The following is a 20,630-nucleotide window of genomic DNA, read 5'->3' on the forward strand; positions in this document are numbered from 1 at the left end:
TTTGAAAACTAGATATATTGTAAGTTATATTTCTTTTTATTTGAACAATGATTAAAGCAAAAGTATAAGTCATTACTTTTTGCAGGTTGCATTTTTGTAGTCATTCTCTATTTAATATTAGACTTCTCGGGTGTTTTTATATAAGGCTTCTGTATCGTGCTCACAGCAGTTGCCTATGGTTGCAGTGGTATTCCCATTTTTCAATGTACATTTAAGGCCCAGAGAGTTTGTGACTTAGCTAGTCACACACATCTGATAGAAATACCACTCAAAATCTTCTGACTCCAGGTTTCCTAATTTCCTCACCCTAGCCTTGTATTTGTTCTGTTTAAGGCCATGATGTTACTGTGGCTGGTTGATAGCAGGCTTTTTGTCTTTTCAGGATATGGCTTTAGTTGCTCCTGAAGCTCCTTCAGAACAAGCCAGAAGAGTTTTTCAAACCTATGATCCAGAAGGTAAAAGATTTTATTTTATTATCATTGACTTGGTGTTTTATATCTTTATATATTTGAAATGGATACCTGAGTGTTATTCAAAAGCATTTTTGGATTATTGAATGAAATGTAGGTTGCATTTCTTGAAAATTTTAAATTGGAAATGTGAAAATGAGAACAAATAAGGATGCTTCATGATTGTCAAATTCTCACACAGTATATGGTTTGCAGTTTTCTTGGGTTAACAAAGTTTTGATTACTTGCATTTTGACCTCTGATAGTTTGTGTTAAACAGGAAAACACCAGCTTCTGAACAAGCTTTTTGAAGTTATTCCTTTATTCTGTTATTCAAATTAATATTAAATAAGTCTTCCAGAATACTTCTTTAAATATTGAAATATAATTGACAAATATTCTATAAATTTTAGGTATACAAAGTATTGCTTTGATAATTTATGTATTGCAAAATGGTAGCTACAGTAGCACTAGCTAACACCTGTCATGTCATATAATTATTTTTCTGTGGTGACAATTAAGATCTAGTCTCTTAGCAACTTTGAAGTTTATAGTACAATATTTTATACTATAATCACTGTCTTTAGATTCCACATACAAGTGACATTGTGCAGTATTTCTTTTTATCTATCTGACTTGTTTCACTTAGCATAATGCCCTTGAGGTCCATCCGTGTTTTTTCAGAAGATAGGACTTCTTCATTATCATGGCTAAGCAATATTCCATTTTGTATATAGATATATAGACCACATCTTCTTCATCCATTTACTCACTGATGAACAGTTAGGTTGTTTTCATATCTTGGCTGTTGTGAATAATGCTGCAGTGACCGGGGTAGCGCAGATTCCTCTTCAAACTATTGATTTCAGTACCTTCAGGTAATACTTGCCAGTAGGATTGCTACATCATATGGTAGTTCTGTTTTCAATTTTTTGAGGAATTTTTTGATATGTTTTCTTTAGGTATACCATTTTATATTTTCTCCAACAGTGTATACTGGTGCTCTTTTCCTCCACATACTCATCAACATTTATCTCTTGTCCTTTGGATAAAAGTCATCCTAAGAGGTGGGAGGTGATGCCTCATTGTAGTTTTGATTTGCACTTTCTTGATGATTAGTGATCTTGAATATCTTTTCATATGCCTATTGGCTGTTTGTATGTCGTCTTTAGAAAAATGTCTATTCGGACCCATTGCCCTTTTTTAATTGGATTATTTTCTTTTTTTTGCTATTGAATTCTATGAATTCTTAATGTGTCTGGGGTGTTAACCCCTTATCGGATATAGGGTTTAGGAAGATTTTCTCCTGTTCTGTAGGTTGCCTTTTTAAATCTGTTTCCTTTGCTGTGCAGAGGCTCTTGAACTTAATATGGCCCCACTTGTTTATTTTAGGGGTTTTTTTGTTTGTGCTTTGGTGTCTTATCCACAAAATCATTGCCAAGGCCAATGATGAGGATCTTTTTTCTTATGTTTTCTTAGCGGAGTTTTACAGTTTCAGGTCTTACATTTAAGTCTCTGATCCATTTCAAGTTAATTTTTGTGAGTGGTGTAAGGGGTCCAGTTTCATTCCATTTCATAGCCATCTCATGTGGATATTCAGTTTTTCCAACACCATTTATTGAAGAGACAATCCTTTATCAGTGTGTGTTTGTGGTATCCTTGTCAAAAATTATTTGACCATATATGAATGGGGTTAAAGCTAGGCTCTCTACTCTGCTAAACTGGTCTATGTGCCTGTTTTTATGCCAGAATCATACTCTTTTGAATATTATAGCTGTGTAATATAGGTTGAAAATCAGGTAGCATGACACCTTTGGCTTTATTTCTCCTTCTCAGGATTGCTTTGGCTGTGCAGTCTTCTGTGATTCCAAACAAATTTTTTCTATCTGTGAAAAATTTTAGAACGTTGAAAGGGATTGCACTGAATCTATAGATTGCTTTGGGTGCTATGGACATTTTCATAGTATTCTTCCAATCCAGGTATACAGGATATCTTTCCATTATGTGTCACCTTTGATCTCTCATCAGTGTCTTCGTTTTTTGTTTATAGGTCTTATATCTCCATGGTTTACCTTATTCCTAAATATTTCATTGTTCCAATGCTATTGTAAATGGCATTGCTTTCTTAATTTCTCTTTCCGATAGTCCGTTGGCATATAGAAATGCAACTGGTATCAGTACGTTGATTTTGTATCCTGCATGTATACTGAAAGTATATTACTTCAAACAGTGGTTTAAGGGAGTCTTTAGGGCTTTATGTATAAGATCATGTCATCTGTATAATTGCCTTTTCATTCTTTTTCTTACCCAATTGCTATGGCTAGGACTTTCAGTACACTGTTAACTAGAAACGACAGGCATTCCTGTCTTTTTTTTCTTGATCTTAAAGGACTTTTTTTTCATCACTGAGAATGATATTACCTGTAGCTTTGTCATCTATGCCCTTATTACACTAAGGAACATAACTTCTATAAGACATTTTTTGAGCATTTTTCTATTATGCCAAGTGCTTTTTCTGCATATCGAGATGATCATATTTTATTTCATTTTATTAATGTGACATATACCACATTTATTAATTTCTGTATGCCAAACCATCCTTGAATCCCTGGAATCAATCCCACTTGATCATAGTGTATCCTCTTTTTAATGTGCTATTGGATTTGGTTTACTAATATTTTATTGATAACTTTTGCATCTGCATTCATCAGGGATATTAACCTGTAGTTTTCTTTTCTGGCTTTGGTATCAGGATAATACCGGTCTCATAAAATGGTTGAGAAGTATACCCTCATCTTCAGTTTTTTGGTACAGTTTGAGAGGAACTGGCATTAATTCTTTAAGTGTTTGGTACATTCACCAGTGAAACCATCTGTTCCTGGGCTTTTGTTAAGAGGTTTTGGATTACTTTGTCAGTCTCCTTTTTGTTATTGAGCTGTTCAGATTTCTGTGTCTTCTGATTCAGTCTTGGTAGGTTATATATTTCTAGAAATAAATTCATTTCTTCTAAGTGGTCTAATTTGTTGGTGGATGGTTGTTCATAGTAGTGTCTTCTGATACTTTGTGTTTCTGTGGCATCAGTTGTAATGTTTCCTCTTTCATTTCTGATTTTGAGCCCTCTCTTTTTCTTGGTGCAAATAGCTAGAGGCTTGTCTGGTTTCTCAAAAACAAGCTCTTAGTTTCATCGATCTTTTCTGTTGGTTTTCTGGTCTCTATTTCCATTCTGATTTTTGTTATTTCCTTCTTTCTGCTAACTGTGGACTTTGTTTTTGTTTTCTAGTTTCTTGAAGTGTAATACGAAGTTATTGGAGATATTTCTTAAACTTGTCTTAAAACTGTTTTTGCAGCATCTCAGAGATCTTGATATGTTGTGCTTCCATCTTCATTTGACAATATTTCTTGATTTTCAAGTTTCACTTCTTTGACCCATTGGTTGTTCAGGAGCATGTTGTTGAATCTCCGTATATTTGTGAATTTTCCAGCTTTCCCTGTTACTGATTTCTAGTTTCATACCTTGATGGTCAGAAAAGACACTTGGTATGATCTCAGTCTTACTAAATTTGCTAAGATGTTTTTTGCGATCTATCATGTGATCTATCCTGGATGTACCATGTGCCCTTAAGAAGAATATGCATTCTGCTGCTGTGGAATAGAAAATTCTGTATATGTCTAAAGTGTCATTTAAGTCCATTGAGTCCCTACTGATTTTCTGCATCGATCATCTGTCTGTTGTTAAAAGTGGGGTATTGAATTCCTCTATTATTTCATTGCTGTCTAAAATTCACCTCCATTTTAGTGTTTAATATAGTGAGGTCTTCCAATATATGGTACATAAAGGTTTACAATTGTTATATCCTCCTGATGAATTGATCCCTTTATCATTATATTATGACCTTCTTTTCTCCTGTTACAGTTTTTGACTTAGTCTACTTTATCTAAGTATAGTTACCCCTGTTCTCTTTGGTTTCCATTTGCTTGGAGAATCTTTTTTTGATTCCTCTGAATGTCCTTCGAGTTTGAGTCTTTTGTAGGCAGCATACAGTTGGGTTTTGGTTTTATATCCATGTAGCCACTCCTAATTGGAGAATTTAAACCAGTTAGAGTAATTATTGATAGGTAAGGACTTACTATTGCCATTTTCTTAATTGCTTTCTGACTACAGTTCTCCAGTTCCTTGATTTTATAGCAGTATGCCTTGATTTTTTTTCTTTATCATTTAATACAAGTTTTTGCTCTGATTACTGCAAGGCCTTCATCGTATGTGTCTTATAGCCATCCATTTTAAGCTGATAACACTTCGACTTCATTTACATCAGAAGGTTCTACCCATTTATGTGCCCTAGCCATAATTATTTTTAGCACTTTTGCCTCTTAGAGTTCACAGTGATTTACACAGCATTACAGGATGAGAATGTTTTGTTTTGTTTGTTCGCTGGGGTATAATCGATATAAAACAGTTTCAGCTGTACAACATGACGACTGTGTGTGTTGTGATCACAGTAAGTCAGGTTAACATCCATCACCGTACATAGATTTTTTTCTTGTGGTGAGAAATTTTAAGGTCTATTCTTTGAGCATCTTTCAAATTTGCAATAGAGCATTGCCTGTAATCACCCTGCTGTACGTTATATCCCTATAAGTTTTTATAACTCGAAGTCTACACATTTGACACCCTTCAACCTTTACGTCATCTATCCCCTACCACCGACTGCCCGCAAGCAGTGTGTTCTCTTTATCTGTGAGCCAAGTTTTGTTTTTAGATTCTACACATAACAGAGATCACACAGCATTTGTCTTTCTCTGATCTATTTCACTTAGCATAATACCCTCACCTTCCATCATGTTGTAGATTGCAAGATTTCCTTTTTTATTGATGAGTGATTTTCTATTGTGTGTGTATATATATATATATATATATATATATATATATATATTTTTTTTTTTTTTTTTTCCCATTCATCCATTCAGGGACACTTAGGTGGCTTCCATATCTCAGCTGTTATACAATGCTGCAGTGAACATGGAGGTGCACATATCTTTTCGAGTTAGGTTTTTAATTTTTTAAGGAACTTGCATACTCTTTTCCAGAGCAGCTACACCATTTTTTGTTCCTACCAACAGTGCACAAATGTTCCCTTTTCTCTACATCCCTGCCAACCCTTGTTATTTGTCTTTTTGATAATAGCCATTCAACAAGTGTAAGGTAATATCGCATTGTGGTTTTGATTTGCATTTACCTGATGACTAGTGACGTTGAGTACCTTTTCATATACCTGTCGGCCATCTGTGTATCTACTTAGAGAAATTTCCATCCAGATCTTCTACCCATATTTTAATCCGATTGTTCGGGTTTTTTGCTGTTGAGTTGTAGGAGTCATTTATTTTGGATATTGACCCCATATCAGATACATCATTTGCAAATATTTTCTCCCATTTGGTAGGTTGCCTTGTCATTTTGTTGCCTTTACTTTTGGTGTTAAATTCAAATAGTCATAGCCAAGACACATCCTAGAGCTTACCACCTATGTTTTCTAATAGGAGTTTTATGTTTTCTGATCTTCAAGTATTAAATGGATTAAATTTTTATGTATGGTATAAGACAGTGGTCCAGTTTTGTTCTTTTGCATATAGCTCTCCAAATTTCCCATTCACAGAAGAGACTGTCCTTTCCTAGTTCTATATTTGTTAAAAATTAATTAGCCATCTGTGGGTTTACATCTCTGTTCTGTGCCATTATGTGTCTGTTGTTATGCTAATGTCATACCCGTTTGATTACTATAACTTTGTAATGTACTTTGCTATCAGGCAGTGTGATACCTCCAAGATTTCTTTGGGTATTTGGAGTCTTTGTGGTTCCATACAAATTGTAGAATTGTTTATTCTAGTTCTGTGAAATATGCCATTGGTATTTTGATAGGGATTACACTGAATCTGTAGATTGTAATTAACAATATTAATCCTTCCAATCCTTTTTCAATGTGTTAGAGTTTTCAGTTGCAGCTCTTTAACTTCCTTATAAAACTTCCTTATTAAATTTATTCCTAATTTATTCTTTATGATGCAATAGTAAATGGGAGTGTTGTCTTAATTTGCCTTTCTGATAGTTCATTATTAATGTATAGAAGTGCAACAGGTTTTTGTATTCTGCAACCTGAATTTGTTAAACCATTTTTTAGTAATGTCATGTTCTCTGCACATAGTGACAGTTTTACTTCATCCTTCCGAGTTTGGATGTTTGTGTTTGTTTTCTTGCCTAATTGCTTGGCTAGGACTTCTAATACTATGTTGAATAAAAATGGTAAGAGGGGACATCTTTGTTCCTTACCTTAGAGAAAAAGGTTTCAGCTTTTCACTGTTGAGTGTGATAGCAGCTGTGGGCTTGTCAAACATGGCCTTTATTATGTCGAGATAGTTCCTTTTATATCTGCTGAGAGTTTGAATCATGAATGGATGTTCAGTTTTGTCAAAGGCTTTTTCTGCATCTATTGAAATAATCGTATGATTTTTTTATCCTTCATTCTGTTAACATGGTATATTATATTGAATTGTGGATGTCAAACCATCCTTGCATCCCTGGAATAAATCCCACTTGATCATGGTATATGGTACTTTTGTTGAACTTGATTTGCTAATACTTTGTTGAAGATTTTGCATCTGTGTTTATCAGGGATATTGGCCTACAATTTTCCTTTCTTTTGCTATTTTTGTCTAGTTTGGGTATCAGGATAATGATATGAGTTTCGGAATATTCCTGCCTCTTCTATTTTTGGAAGAGCTTGAGAAGAATTGGTATGTATTCTTTTAACATATTTAGAATTCACCAATGAAGCGAGCAGGTGCTGGACTTCAGTTTGTTGACAGGTTTTTTGATTACTGATTCAATTTCCTTACAATTGGTCTGTTGTAGGTTTCTGGGAATTTATCCATTTCTTCTTGTTTAGTTGTCCCCTTATTTGTTTATAATTGTTAATAGTCCCCTCTGATTGTATTTTCTTTGATCATGGTATCAGGTGTCATGTCTTTGATTCTGATTTTATTTTCTTGGTGCATCTGTTTAAAGGTTTCTCAACTCTCTTTTCAAAAAACCATCTCCTAGTTTTATTGATCTTTTTCTATTTAGTCTCTGTTTCCACTCTGATTCTTGTTCTTTTTTTCCCTTGCATTAATTTGGGACTTCACTATTTTCTTTCTAGTTCCTTGAGGTGTCTGACATAAACAGTCTTCTGTTACACTTCCAGTAGAGGATTTTGAGTTTGTGTGGTCACCTTTACCAGTGAATTTTATACTTACGTTTTCATGTTACTAATTTAGTGTCCTTTCATTTCCACTTTAAAAACCCTAGTATTTCTTATTTCTTATAGGATAAGCACATGGTGAGAAGTTCCCTTACCTTTTGTCTGTCTGGAAATGTGTTTACCCAGCCAAAATATCATTCAGAACAGAAGGACAGATAAAGTGTTCTTTGTTGACAGGTTTTATTCAAAAGCATTTTTGGATTATTGAATGAAATGTAGCTTGCATTTCTTGAAAATTTTAAATTGGAAATGTGAAAATGAGAACAAATAAGGATGCTTCATGATGCTACCATCTTCCCGCCCCCCATCTCCTCACAATTGTCTCCTGCCTTCTCTGTTAATTCCTGGAATTTGCTTTCCTCCTGCAGCACAGTTTAGTGACAAGACTTGCCAGGCTCTGTCCCTTTTATTCCCTTGTCTTTCAGAACAGAAATCGGGATTCGGCGCAAATGGCCAGCTTATCGGGAAATGACTCACTTAACTGTAACTGTCCTTCATCAGTGCTTTTTTTACATTGAGTTACTCCTCCTCTCAGCCACTTGACACTTTTTACAGTCTGTTGAGTTGAAGCTTCTTATTTTTAAACACACAGCTTTTCCCCTTTTTAAAACACAATTTAACTGTATTAGAATACTTAGATGGTAACTGCTTAAGATCACAACTGGTACACTCTCTTGTCCTCTCCCCACCTCCTGTTCCTCATTCTTCTGAGCTTTAAAGCCTCTGGAATTCCATTTTATGTTCATCAAGTTACCAATGCATTCAAGCTCTAGAGTGCTTCTTAGGCCTAGTGACTGGTCAGCAAATGGTCCTCACTGGTATTTCCTCTGCTGTTAGTACGAAGGGCTTATCATTGCGTCTCTACTTCCATCGTCTCTCAGGAATTCGTTGCCTAAATACTAGATGTCCTAAGCTTTATCTGCTTTCAGACTTAAGGATTTCATTTTCTAAAGAATTTGTCTGATACTTTGTCTGATTTTGGTATGAATTCAAGAATAAAGTAACATCAAAATAAAAAAGTTTTAACAAGGTAAGCATTTTTCCAAATCGCCTCTTCTAATCAGGGGTATAGTGAAAGTCTTTGGTATATTATGAAACTTGCATTACAGGCTAGCTTTAAAATACTGTCTGCACTAAATGTAGAATCACTGGGTTGGTAGTTGCTATTGTTCTCCAGAATGTTTGTGCTTAAGATACTCAGAAGTATCTTAAAATATGACGGAATATTTATGCTTGAGGTTAATCGTGTTTGAGTGAAGAAGGTTGGTTGTTTTCCTAGTTGTTTGCCTACTTTATAGGGCCAGTGAGTGCCTTCTGGGGGGGAAGCCGAGTGTCCGTGTAAAGAAGAGGTCAGACTGCCCACCATTCAGGGTTCAGCCCGGAAACCAAGGAAACCTATGCAGAGAATTATTCCTGTCAACTAGTGGCCAGATAAAGCCTGTTGTACATTTTGAATGCTGAGGCTTTTGTGGCTTAGCTAAACAAATGAGTTTTCTGAGTTTTCTACTTTTTAAACTGATCAAATTTTTTACAAAGCTTGAATATTTTTCTCGTGTACCTTCAAACAAGTTCTTTACTCTCTATGCCTCAAATTACTGGTAAATTGAACATTTGGAATGAAACCTTCACTTTTAACAAGTATACAGTTTTAATTATCCTAAATGAGGGGGGGTGCTGGGTGGCTCAGTCGATTAAGCATCTGCCTTTGGCTCAAGTCAGGATCCCGGGGTCCTAGGATTAAGCCCCACATCGGGGCGCCTGCTTGTCCCTCTGCCCCTGCTTGTGCGCTCTGTCAAATAAATGATACTTTGCCTTTTAGTCAAAGCCAGTTTTTCTTCAAATGGCTAAGCCTCTGTTTTGGAGGTTTAAGACTGTAAAGTCTTCACTTCTTTCCTTCCTTTCTGATAGAGTACATGCCACGTCCTGAAAGAACCACTACATTTTATTCTGTGGTACGATTATAGAAGCGGGCCTTTTGTACATCTCGTTCTCCATGACAAGACTTTGTTTTTAAGTTTTCTAATTCCTGAAAAGGATTTTGTGTGGAAAGTTGAAACAGTCTCCAGGAATGAGTACAGGGGTAGAGAAACTCAGGCATTGCACATTTAAGGGAATGAACTTGCTCGTTAAAACTGTGATTTCAAATGGCCCTACACGCCTTCTCTGTGTGTCATGTCCTATTGCATCATCCAAGTTTTGGCCCTTTCCCAATGCTACTTCCTCAGCAAGCGCAAGGAAAGGAATATTTTCCACAAACTAAACTAGTCTTCATCAACCATTTGATTCTGTTCTGAATTTCAACTTTTGAATTTTTCCCATTAAATCTATGGCTTTTATTTAAATGAAGTCTGTTACAGGGATAGCTCTTGGTCTTATATTGTCAGATATCTAAATAACAGCATATCATTAACATTCTTTCAAAAAGAATGGCATTATAACTGACATTGTAACTAAAGGAATTTGTTGGTAAAGACTTACTTTAAGACTTACTTTAATTGAATTTCTTAAAGGGAATTTAAAGGTTCACATTGTTATTCAAAGACATACCTCATTACTAAACAATTACAGTAACCTTAAAGAGAAACACTTTAATGGTTGAAATTTATAAGCCTCTTTGTTTCCTTGGAATTCTCAGGTAGAAGTGATGTGGAATTTTTTTATTAGAAAAATAAATCATTGCCTCTGTGCCCAAGAAAACTCGAGAGTATCTAATGTTAGGCACAGGTGCCTCTCAAGTGATTTTTCTCATAGCATTTCTTGAAACAAACTCTTATTCAAGATGCTAATGCTATTTTTTTCCCCCAGATAATGGATTCATACCTGATTCACTTCTAGAAGATGTGATGAAAGCACTGGACCTTGTTTCAGATCCTGAATAGTAAGCTAAATAGGAAGTGTTATTTAAAACGTAACACACATTTTTGCCTTTCTTAAAAATCTACCTGCATATAGGAAGCTTAGTTCTTTATATAAAGCGAAGATTTAGGAAGAAATCAAACTAATCAGTATTTGTAGCAGAGACTCAAAATGACCTTTTCCCCACTACAAAACCTTTTCCATTTTTTAAAATGTTGTGCATATCTGAAAGTGATGACAGTTAATGTCCGTATTGCCAGTCGCCCCGCTTAAAGGACATTCTATATCATCAAACTGATCTAAAACCTTTATAAGCAACCCTAGTATGTTACAGAATATAGTTTTCAGTATTGCCAAATGTTAATGTCATGTCTTTTTCATTCTTTTATAACTTCTTTCACAAACTTGCGCTTTTTGTTATCCGTGAGAATATCTCTCGTTAAGGGGATACATCTATTACTCAAATATGAAAATATAAAGACCTATCATCTATACTAATTTTTCCTTCTTCACAGTTTTTTATTTTCAGTCTGAAAGTTACCTGACGATGAATAAATTAGAGCTTACAAAACATCAAAGGAAAAGATTCAGCGAAAGCATCATCAAACATTAGTATACACAGTTTTTAGAACGTGAATAGCTTGGTGTATTTTCTTTGACAGTATGAAACACGTCAACATTTTCAAATTGCTCACATCTGAATTAATTTGTCTCTTACTACGTAGAGGTGTGATATTATTCATTCTTAATAGACATAATTGTGTCCAACCTAAAGAGGAGGAAGTTTAGAGAATTGAACTTGTCCAATAAATGGTATAATCGTAAATCATATTTCTTCTAAATGGATTTCCAGGTAGAAACCACATCACTGTAATTTGCACAAGAGAATTGAACTCAAGCAGTTTTGGTTACTGAGAAGAGGAAAAGAAAGAAAAAAAAAATTTTTTTTTCAAATCTTACATATGTGGCTCTATCTCATCTACATAATTTTCCATCAGAATACATAACATACCCTGAATTACCCAGTTAGTACACTTGAGTTAGATTGTTTTTCTAGATGTAGGTGACAGATCAGACTGAGTTCTTCCTACTGTATTTTGGTCTACTCACATTTATAATATATGATGGCCTGTAAACAGCGCGTAGCAGTAGGATTGATGAGTTAAATACATTAAATATGACCTTGCCTTCCTTTGTTTCATGTCCTAACCTGCTGCCCTTTCTCAGCCCCACTCAACGTCATATCCTTTGTGTTGTATAACAAGGTATATTTAATCTGGCGTGTAGGATTTGGGAGATGACGTGGAAAATGGAAATTTTCTGCAAAGACCATTTTCATTTTAACAGCTTTGCCCTCCTAGTCACACGTAACCCCTTTCACCAGCCTTGGCTCCGCCCCCATGGCCAGGCCTGAGCAAAGCGCAGTTCACGGGAGCCTGCTCCTAAAACTCCGTAGTCCGTGCCACTCACTGTCAGTCAGTCACTACACCTCTCGCCCTCTTCACCCTTGACCCTTCCCTCTTTACCCTTTACGTTACATTGTCTAAGAATTTTAAGCTTCCTTCACATTTGGTTCTTGAAAGTCAGCTTTTGGGAGATGTTTTTGACTATCTGATGTGCCTTTTTCTTTTTCTCTTTGAGCTTCAACATTTTTTTCAGTTAAATGCCTCATATGATTGTTAAATTCAGGCATACCTATGAAGCAAAGAGAATTGACTTTGGGAGGTTATAAGCTTGTGTTTACAATCCAAGCTTTTTAAATTACTTTAAGGGACAATATTCCAAAGTCGTCATCATCATTTAAATTCTAAATAGTAACAAAGTACTCTGGTTTAAAAATAACCAAAAGTTTTGGCAAATTAGAGGTCGTTCCTGTGTATTTGTCATTAAGGGTCTAAAAAGAAAGAACAGCTCTTAAGATTTTTGGCAGTCTGATGTGTTATAGTACTAGTAATTTAATCTTTATGAAATAAGGAACATAAGCTTTTTCTCCTTTGGTATCCACTGTTTTTCTTTTTTTTCCCCCCCTCCCCATAGTATAAATCTCATGAAGAATAAATTAGATCCAGAAGGATTAGGAATCATATTATTGGGTCCATTCCTTCAAGAATTTTTTCCTGATCAGGTAACATAGTTGAAGAAATACTTAATGTTTTGTTCTATTGGGATGAGCATTTTGTGATTGTTTCAGCATTTCTTTTCTACTCCTGTATAATGGTCTAACATGCAGATAGAAGACGAAGAAAGCACTGGTATGATGTAAATACTTTCCCGTACAGAGAGCATAGAAGGGTATGTGTGTCCCAGTACAGTAATGTAAAATTTCTGGGGAGGGGTAGTGGAAGAGCGTACACACGCCAGTATATACACACCATGGTGCTGGTTTTCTAAAGCAAGGATAACGTTAAGACGTGTGAAGTTAAAGAGAATGATCCTCTTTGTCCACATGCACCCTGTTTTCCTTCTCTCAGGTCACTGTTATTCGTATGTATCTTTTGGGTACTTTCTACATAGAGAAGGTAAAGGAGTCCCGTAGGTAGTGGAAATGACGAAGTTCCAAGAGAATTTTAGTTGAGTAAAAGAGGAAGAACCTTTGAGTGGAGCTGTGCTAGTTCATGTTAGGACATGTCTTCCACTGGGCTTCGATAGGAGCTAGTCTCGATACTCCAGAGTTACGACTACATCATTGACGAAGCCAGTGTTGTACCCTATGCCTGTCTTGTCTTCAGGTTTCCTATCCCAGTGAAGGATTTTACTGACAAACCAGCTGCTAAATTTAGGCCAGGTATACTGAGATCATTTCATCAGAAACCATCGTGGTTTAAGTTAAAGATCAATAGAAATGCCAATTTCTATTTCACCTCTCTTATAAAGGAGATATAGTGCCAAGCTTAAAATGATGGAGGGAAAATGTCAATTACATCTTAACAGAGTAGACATTATTACGGATATTCGATCTTGGTAATTAAAAGAGAACCCATATTTTCTAAATCTGGATCTGTTATGGTTAATGTGAGTAAAGAAAGTGAGGTGAAATTTAAAAAGTAACTATATATCACAGGACAGCTAGACTTTAAATTTTGGTAAATCCTTCATGAAAAAAATACTTGTTCTGACATGATTATGATTATAATGACTACTGGATTGTGATGTTCTCTATTTGAAAAAACCCTAGTATAGTTGGAGTGTGAACAAAGTTCTTTTTTTGGAATAGTGTGTTTTAGATAGCTTAATAAATGTTTAGTAAATTATGGCATTAACTTTATAGCATTAAATTAAGAATTATTACACTAAATTTGGGGGCAGATTTTGAAAAGTGCTTGGGAAATATAAAGAGTAGGATGGTTCCCCATTCTTTTGGAAATCTACACCTCAGATGTAATTCATTACGATAGTACTTGTAAATATTCTAAGAACTTACTAAAGAAATTAAATTTTTAAATTTTAGTATTCCTTGAGGTAATTAAAGAGAATTTTAGCCCCCTGGTCTTTGCAAGTGTTATCTCCAAAATCTTATTAGAAATGCAAGTTCTCAGGTCCCTCCTCCAGGGGAGTCTCGTGGTGCCAGAGTCTGAGACCTGCTGCTTCAGAGGAAGACTTCTCACATTCTTCTGCCCACAGCCCACACCACTGCGGTCCTCTTTATACTGCTTTGTACCTGACCAATTTTGTGAAACTCAGTAACATTTAATCAAGTGAAGTTGCAAAGCTGGGGTCAGAAGGACAGCCAAGAAAATATTTATCTAACTCCAGTCATCTCTACAAATGCTTAGAGTAGGTGCTAGGGAAGAGCAGTTTCTTTGCCTGAAACAGAGGCATATCGGAGAGGGAGGCTGCGGAGGAAGAGGGGGAAGCATTTCAAGGCAACTTGTTTACAATAAGAATAGCAGAAGCAACTACCATTTTTTTAAGCTCATAACTCTGCCCGGGGTACTGGGTGCCTTATAAATTAGGTACTGTTTTCCCTCCATTTTGGCAATGAGGAAATGGAGGATTGGGGAAGGTAAGAAAATCACTTGAGGTCGTACAGCTAGACAGCGGCTAATTCAGCCATCCAGGGTAGGTCCTTCGCCACTGTGTTGGTTACCGTCTGTTGATATTTTAGCATTTTCTGCCAGTTGTTAATGAGTGGAGCTAAAGAATATAAATTGTGTATCTATTCCAGTAAAATATTTACTTTCTAAAAGTTCAAGTAGACTAACTCTGAAAATAAATGGTGAAATTACCAATTCCATCGACTCAAGTATACAATTAAGAAAATGATCAAGTTATTGATTTTACTACTTTCTGTAAAGCATTTTGAGTAGGATACAAAGAATTATAAGCTTAGATTTTTTAAGATTTTGAGAGAGCATGGCAGGGGGAAGGATAGAGGGAGAAGCAGACTCCCTGCTGAGCCAGGAGCCCGACGCGGACACGGGGCTCCATCCCAGGACCCCGGGACCTGACCTGAAAGCAGACACTTAACTGACTGAGCCACTCAGGCACCCCGATTTATTGATTTTCAAGGAGTTTAAAGAGCCAAAACGTCTTTCCATCGGAAAAGGATATGTTTGTCTAAACAGAAAATTCAGACAACTGAGTAGTTGGAGAAATGGCAGAAAAGGTAGATTAGGTCCTGTAATTTAGGATTCTTGGTTGCCAATCACGGCCTGAATTGACTGAAGTGGAAGGGAAGGGTAAGAATTGCGAGGAGTAGCTTACAGGCATTCAAGAACGGAAGCAGGGAAGACTGAGGTCGTCTGTCCCTCTCTCCCAGGAGCCACTGTTGCCAGCAGCTTTCTTCTCTTAGTTCCAAAAATGGAACAAATTGTAAGGCGGACGGGGACCAGCTTTTGTCCCACGCTCATCCTTGCATCAATCAGATAAGGCAAGGAAAACAAAGCCGTAGGCCCTGAGGGAAATCACTGGAGCCCGGTACCTTAGGTGGGGCCAAACCATTAATGGCCTCGAATACTAGGTTACGAAAATGGAACCTGATTTTTAGCTGAGGTTAAGGCAGTAGGGATAACATGATCAGATTTCCTGCAAGTTTAGTAAAATAGGAATTTATAGGATTTCCTTTATTGGATATTAAAGGCTCTAAGCAGTATAATTTTGCATTTTCATTTCCCACAAGGCTCTTTTCACTGTTTAAAAGTTGACAATATTTACATGGGGGAGGGTGAGTGGAAATCCCTAATTCAACATTGTAAGCCAAATGGAAAATACTGGTACATAGGTGGTGTTTGCAAGCTGCCGAAAAGTGACATTACTGCTCTTGAGAGAAACAAATTATTTACAACGAGGAAAAGAAAGAGATAAGATTCTAGGAAATATTTTTGTGTTTTCGCACCCTGGCCTTTAAAAAAAATAAACCAGTGCAGAAGAGCTAATAATAAAAATCAATACTTCCCCACTTTCCAGCCTCTTCCCCAGAAATAACTATTTAAGTTTTCTAGTAGATAAAGTCTTAAGTTTCTTGCTTTAGCAAATGATTCCCCAACCAAAGGTACAGTTTTAAGAAACTTGCATTTTCAAGTGCTAATTAGAAATTACCTAATATAAAGTTTTAATAGTCTTCCATTTATAATAGGGCTCCAGTGGTCCAGAGTCTTTTACTGTCTATCACTACAATGGATTGAAGCAGTCAAATTATAATGAGAAGGTATGATCATTCAGAGTAATTTGTCTTCACCTGAATTGGTAAATATGAGTTATTAACTAGGTTTGATTCCCATAAAATTCTGTTGTCTGTACTATTACAGCGTATTTTAGAACTGGTTATATTTTGATCAGATCAGTATATGTTAGTCATTGAGATCTTCATTGGAGTTTTGGAACTATAGTTTCACTGTGACAGAATAAGTACATCTACATACATTTTGTTACTCTTGGCTATATAGATATCACTAAATCAAGTTTTTCCCATAAAATAGGTCCTGTTTTATCTGATAACTGTAATAAGGTAAATTCTTTGTGGACAATTTTTCAGAAAAGGAAGTTGTACTGTGAGGAGTTGAAAAATGTGAGTTGTTGTTTATTGTATCAAATTTATTTCATCACAACTAGAAAGTAATATACTCATGAAAATAAAGATGCAGATGTGTTTTTATGGAAACTCCCAGTTAAAGCTAATAAAGTTGTTTCTTTAGGCTCCTTAGTCAGATAGTTTATATTGGAAGAACATAATTACAATCATGTGTACCAAACACTGAATATATGTACTTTGGAAGAAGGCAGTCTGTATCTGTTCCTTTTAAATTATACATTTGGAATTTCTCTTCCTACAAAAAGAAATTAATGACAGACTCATTTAATGTACACAGTGAGCCCTTATAATGAGTTAGGGTATATTATCTCATAGACCGTTCTAAGAGTTTACTGCAAATTAAATCAGAATAAAACTTGTTTCCGATATCCACTGGCCCATGTATAGTTTATATGATCATCGCCACTGTATGTAACTACCTGGCTAGTTTTATCAGCCAAACTTTTTTTGATTTTTGTTTCTGTCCCGACACCCTTCTTAATTTTTTCTCCATGGTTTTTCACACAGTACAGAGTATACTCATGAATAGCATTTCATAATTACAATAGCAGATTTCATTGATAAACATCCAAAGAAAATAAAGTCCTCCTCTGAATATACAGCTCTATTTCTGTTACAGCTTCTCATGAGACAGCATGACCATTCCATTGCCTCCATATTAAAGCAGTAAGAACTATATGTTATATAAATAAACATTTCTTCCAATTGGTATATGTTAATTAAAGGATGATTTTTCCTTTATCAGAAACAACCTACGTGTATTTTAGGATTCACGTGTTTTTTAAATCATGATCTTAAAATCACCTGCCAAGCTATCAGTTAAAATGTGTATCACCATCTTGTTTCCAAATATATTTTCACACTAGTGAGCAGATATTCTTGCTCATAATATCGATCAAAATAAAATTAAAGTTCCATATGAAACAGTATGCAGTGCCTTGTTTGCTAGCCCATGCAAAGTTTTGTATCCTTCATAAGAATTTGCTAAGAATATTGGTTGACCTTTGTGGCTTTCTTTGTTCAACAGGTAATGTATGTTGAAGGGACCGCAGTTGTTATGGGTTTTGAAGATCCCATGCTACAAACAGATGACACTCCTATTAAACGCTGTCTCCAAACCAAATGGCCATACATTGAATTACTGTGGACCACAGATCGCTCTCCTTCACTAAACTAATATTTGCCTATTTATAAGGAAGATTGTAATAGCAGATGTTGAAAGAGGGATGCAGGACTGGCAGTTGGCTACATTAAGCTGTACACTGGTATCACTGAATAACTGTAAATAACTATTAAAAACACATTTTCCGTGTTTAAGATATGGTTAAATTATTTGTTTTAAAGCTTTATGTTAAAGGTTGCCCTATTTTAACTCTTTATGTGAAATTTACTAGCAAAATTAAGCTTTAATCAGAGTTCATCACTTTTACAGTCAGATAATTGGTCATTTATCGAATTATAAACATCCTAATACTATACAGCATTTGTATATTGAGTATCAAAGTTACTATTTATAAACTACTGTGGGTTTTTATTTCATTCAGACGTATTTTATGGTTTCAATAATTCTGGCTTGCAGTCTGTCAGCCTCCACATTGAAATGCACAAGAGTTAAATCTTTGTTATTTCTTCTCTAAAATCTGGTTTCCATTAGGAATACTGATAAAGTATCAGCCTGAATTCTTTGCCAATTGGCTTAACTCTGGCATGTTTATAAAAAGTAGAAACTATAAGGGAACATTACCATTTATTCACTGATATATAGAGGATGCATTTCAAAAAAAATGATAGGTAAGAGAATCTGTTTGATAGTCTTAACACTGTTAACTTACTGTATTGCCAAATACACTTTTCCAAATTTGTCCCAGCAGCCCTGTAAGCCAGCTTTCTTGTATATTTATGTGATAAATGCATGAGAACATCTGTTATTACATTAGTATATTACATTATTTATTATGATCCTGGTGGACGGTCTAAATAAACATTTTTCTTTAACTGTAGCTTGGCATTTTTTACATTAGTGGTGACTCAAAAGAAACTAAAACGGTGTTTCTGCCCAGCAGTCCTGAGAGTACCTCATAGAACAAATGCCTAATGGACTTCTACAGCACTTGGAAAAGGAGCCCAAACCATATGCTGACCTAAGAGATCTCTAATTTACATGGACAGTCAGGAGCACTAGAACGTGAGTAGGCAGAGTTACAGAAGGCCCATCCTGTTTATTTTAGAGAGAGATTTTACTCTATTTCAATAGGTTTGTTGCCCAGCAGTTTGAAATGTGAATAGCCAGAAATACTTTACAAACGCTTCTCAAATGAAGGAAAGAAAGTATCTTCTTAGGAATTTAAGAACTGAATTTTAAGGGTACCTGTGTGACTCAGTTAAGTGGCTGCCTTCAGCTCAGGTCATGATCTCAGGGTCCTGGAATCGAGCCCCATGTTGGGCTCTCTACTCAGCAAGGCCTGCTCCCTCTCCCTCATTCCCACTCTCTCTCAAATAAAATCTTAAAAAAAAAAAAAAAAAAAAAAAATCCTGAATTTTACCTTCATTGTTTAGCTGAATATGTATTTGCTCTGTGAATTTGGGGTTTTAAATTTTATTTTTATAAATGTTAATCCTAATATAAGTAGGCTTTAGCATAAGAAAAAAGTGGAACAAGATTTTATGTATGATTTTTGGTGACATTATGTTCGGGAGTATGATACTAGCTGCTAGAATTACAGCTGTACAGTGTCTTTTATTGTTGTTAATCTTGGCTACTTCCAAATGTATATAAAACACATTGGTCCCAAATTCCATAGGATTATGAAAAAGCATAGATTTTCTCATAAACATTGAGCCTACAAAATAGTGTTTACGACTGTCATACAACAAACCATCCCAAAAACTTCATGGCATAAAACAATCATTTTACAAATTCTGCGGCTGTAGAGTTTAAACAGCACAGTGGGGAGGGCTGGTCTGCTTCTTAATCTAGAGGCTCAGCTGGGAGACCAGAGGGGTCTTCCCTCACGAGTGGACCTTAGCTTGACCTAAGGGACAGATATAGAACACCACACTTAAAGCTGTGAATACATTTTCTTTACACATGCATGTGAGATGCTTACCAAGATCAACTATATGCTGGGCCATAAAGCAGTCTAGAGAAACCCCCAAAAGTTGGGAAATTAAGCAGCACACTTCTGAATAACCCAAGGGTCAAAGAGAAATCAGAAGTGAGAACATGTTTTACTGAATGATAATGAAAATAAAACAAAAAATTATGGATGTGACTATAGCAATGCTTAGAGGGAAATGAATGAATGGCTTTAAATATATTATTAAAGTTTGGAAATTGGAAAACTAAGCTTTCATCTCAAACTCAAAATAAACCAAAGAAAGTAAGCAAGATAAAAAGAGGTATTCACATAAAAAAGAATTTGTACTCCTATCTCACACACCATATGCAAAAAATAAAATGATCAGAGGTCTAATTTTAAGAGCTAAAACTATAAAATTCACAGAAGAAACAGGAGTAAGTCTTCATGACCTTCAACCCATAGCAATGATTTCTCAAAACACCAAATACAAAAAAAGTCTGGACTTCAACAAAACTAAAACCTTTGTGTGTCAAAGGACCTTATGAAGAAAGAAATATTTTCTCCCCATTCTGTAAAAATCATGTATCATAGAGAATTTGTATCTAGAATATACAAAGAATTCATAATTAAGATATTTTTCAATGGGCAAATTATTTGAAGAGCTGTATCTTCAAAGATGATACACAAATGTGCAAACATGAAAAGGCGCTCAACATTATTAGTCATTAAGCAAAATCAAAACCACAAAATAACCATTTTGATATCTAAAAATCAAAAAGACAACAAGTATTGGCAAAGATGTAGAGAAATTAGGACCCTCACGTTGGTGGGGCTAGGAAATGGTAAAGTCACTTTAGTTGTACGGTTTCTCAAAAAGTTAAATACAGAGTTACATACGATCCAGCCATTCAATCCTAGC

General features: G+C 35.5%; 1 protein-coding gene across 3 annotated transcripts in view; it reads left to right on the forward strand.

The window, feature by feature from the left end:
• MINDY3 (MINDY lysine 48 deubiquitinase 3) overlaps positions 1-18,631 on the forward strand; it is an 80,140-nt gene extending 61,509 nt beyond the window's left edge. For all 3 annotated transcript variants that reach the window (XM_026479016.4, XM_057304742.1, XM_044392199.3), the window contains 5 exons: positions 383-455; positions 10,550-10,622; positions 12,638-12,725; positions 16,176-16,247; positions 17,659-18,631. In XM_026479016.4, coding sequence (XP_026334801.1) covers positions 383-455; positions 10,550-10,622; positions 12,638-12,725; positions 16,176-16,247; positions 17,659-17,808 — 456 coding nt within the window. In that variant the 3' untranslated portion in view covers positions 17,809-18,631. The remainder of the gene's footprint in view (positions 1-382; positions 456-10,549; positions 10,623-12,637; positions 12,726-16,175; positions 16,248-17,658) is intronic.
• The last annotated feature ends 1,999 nt before the right edge of the window (positions 18,632-20,630 follow it).

This window comes from Ursus arctos, unplaced genomic scaffold (assembly GCF_023065955.2).
Source record: "Ursus arctos isolate Adak ecotype North America unplaced genomic scaffold, UrsArc2.0 scaffold_30, whole genome shotgun sequence".
Lineage (NCBI taxonomy): Eukaryota > Metazoa > Chordata > Mammalia > Carnivora > Ursidae > Ursus > Ursus arctos.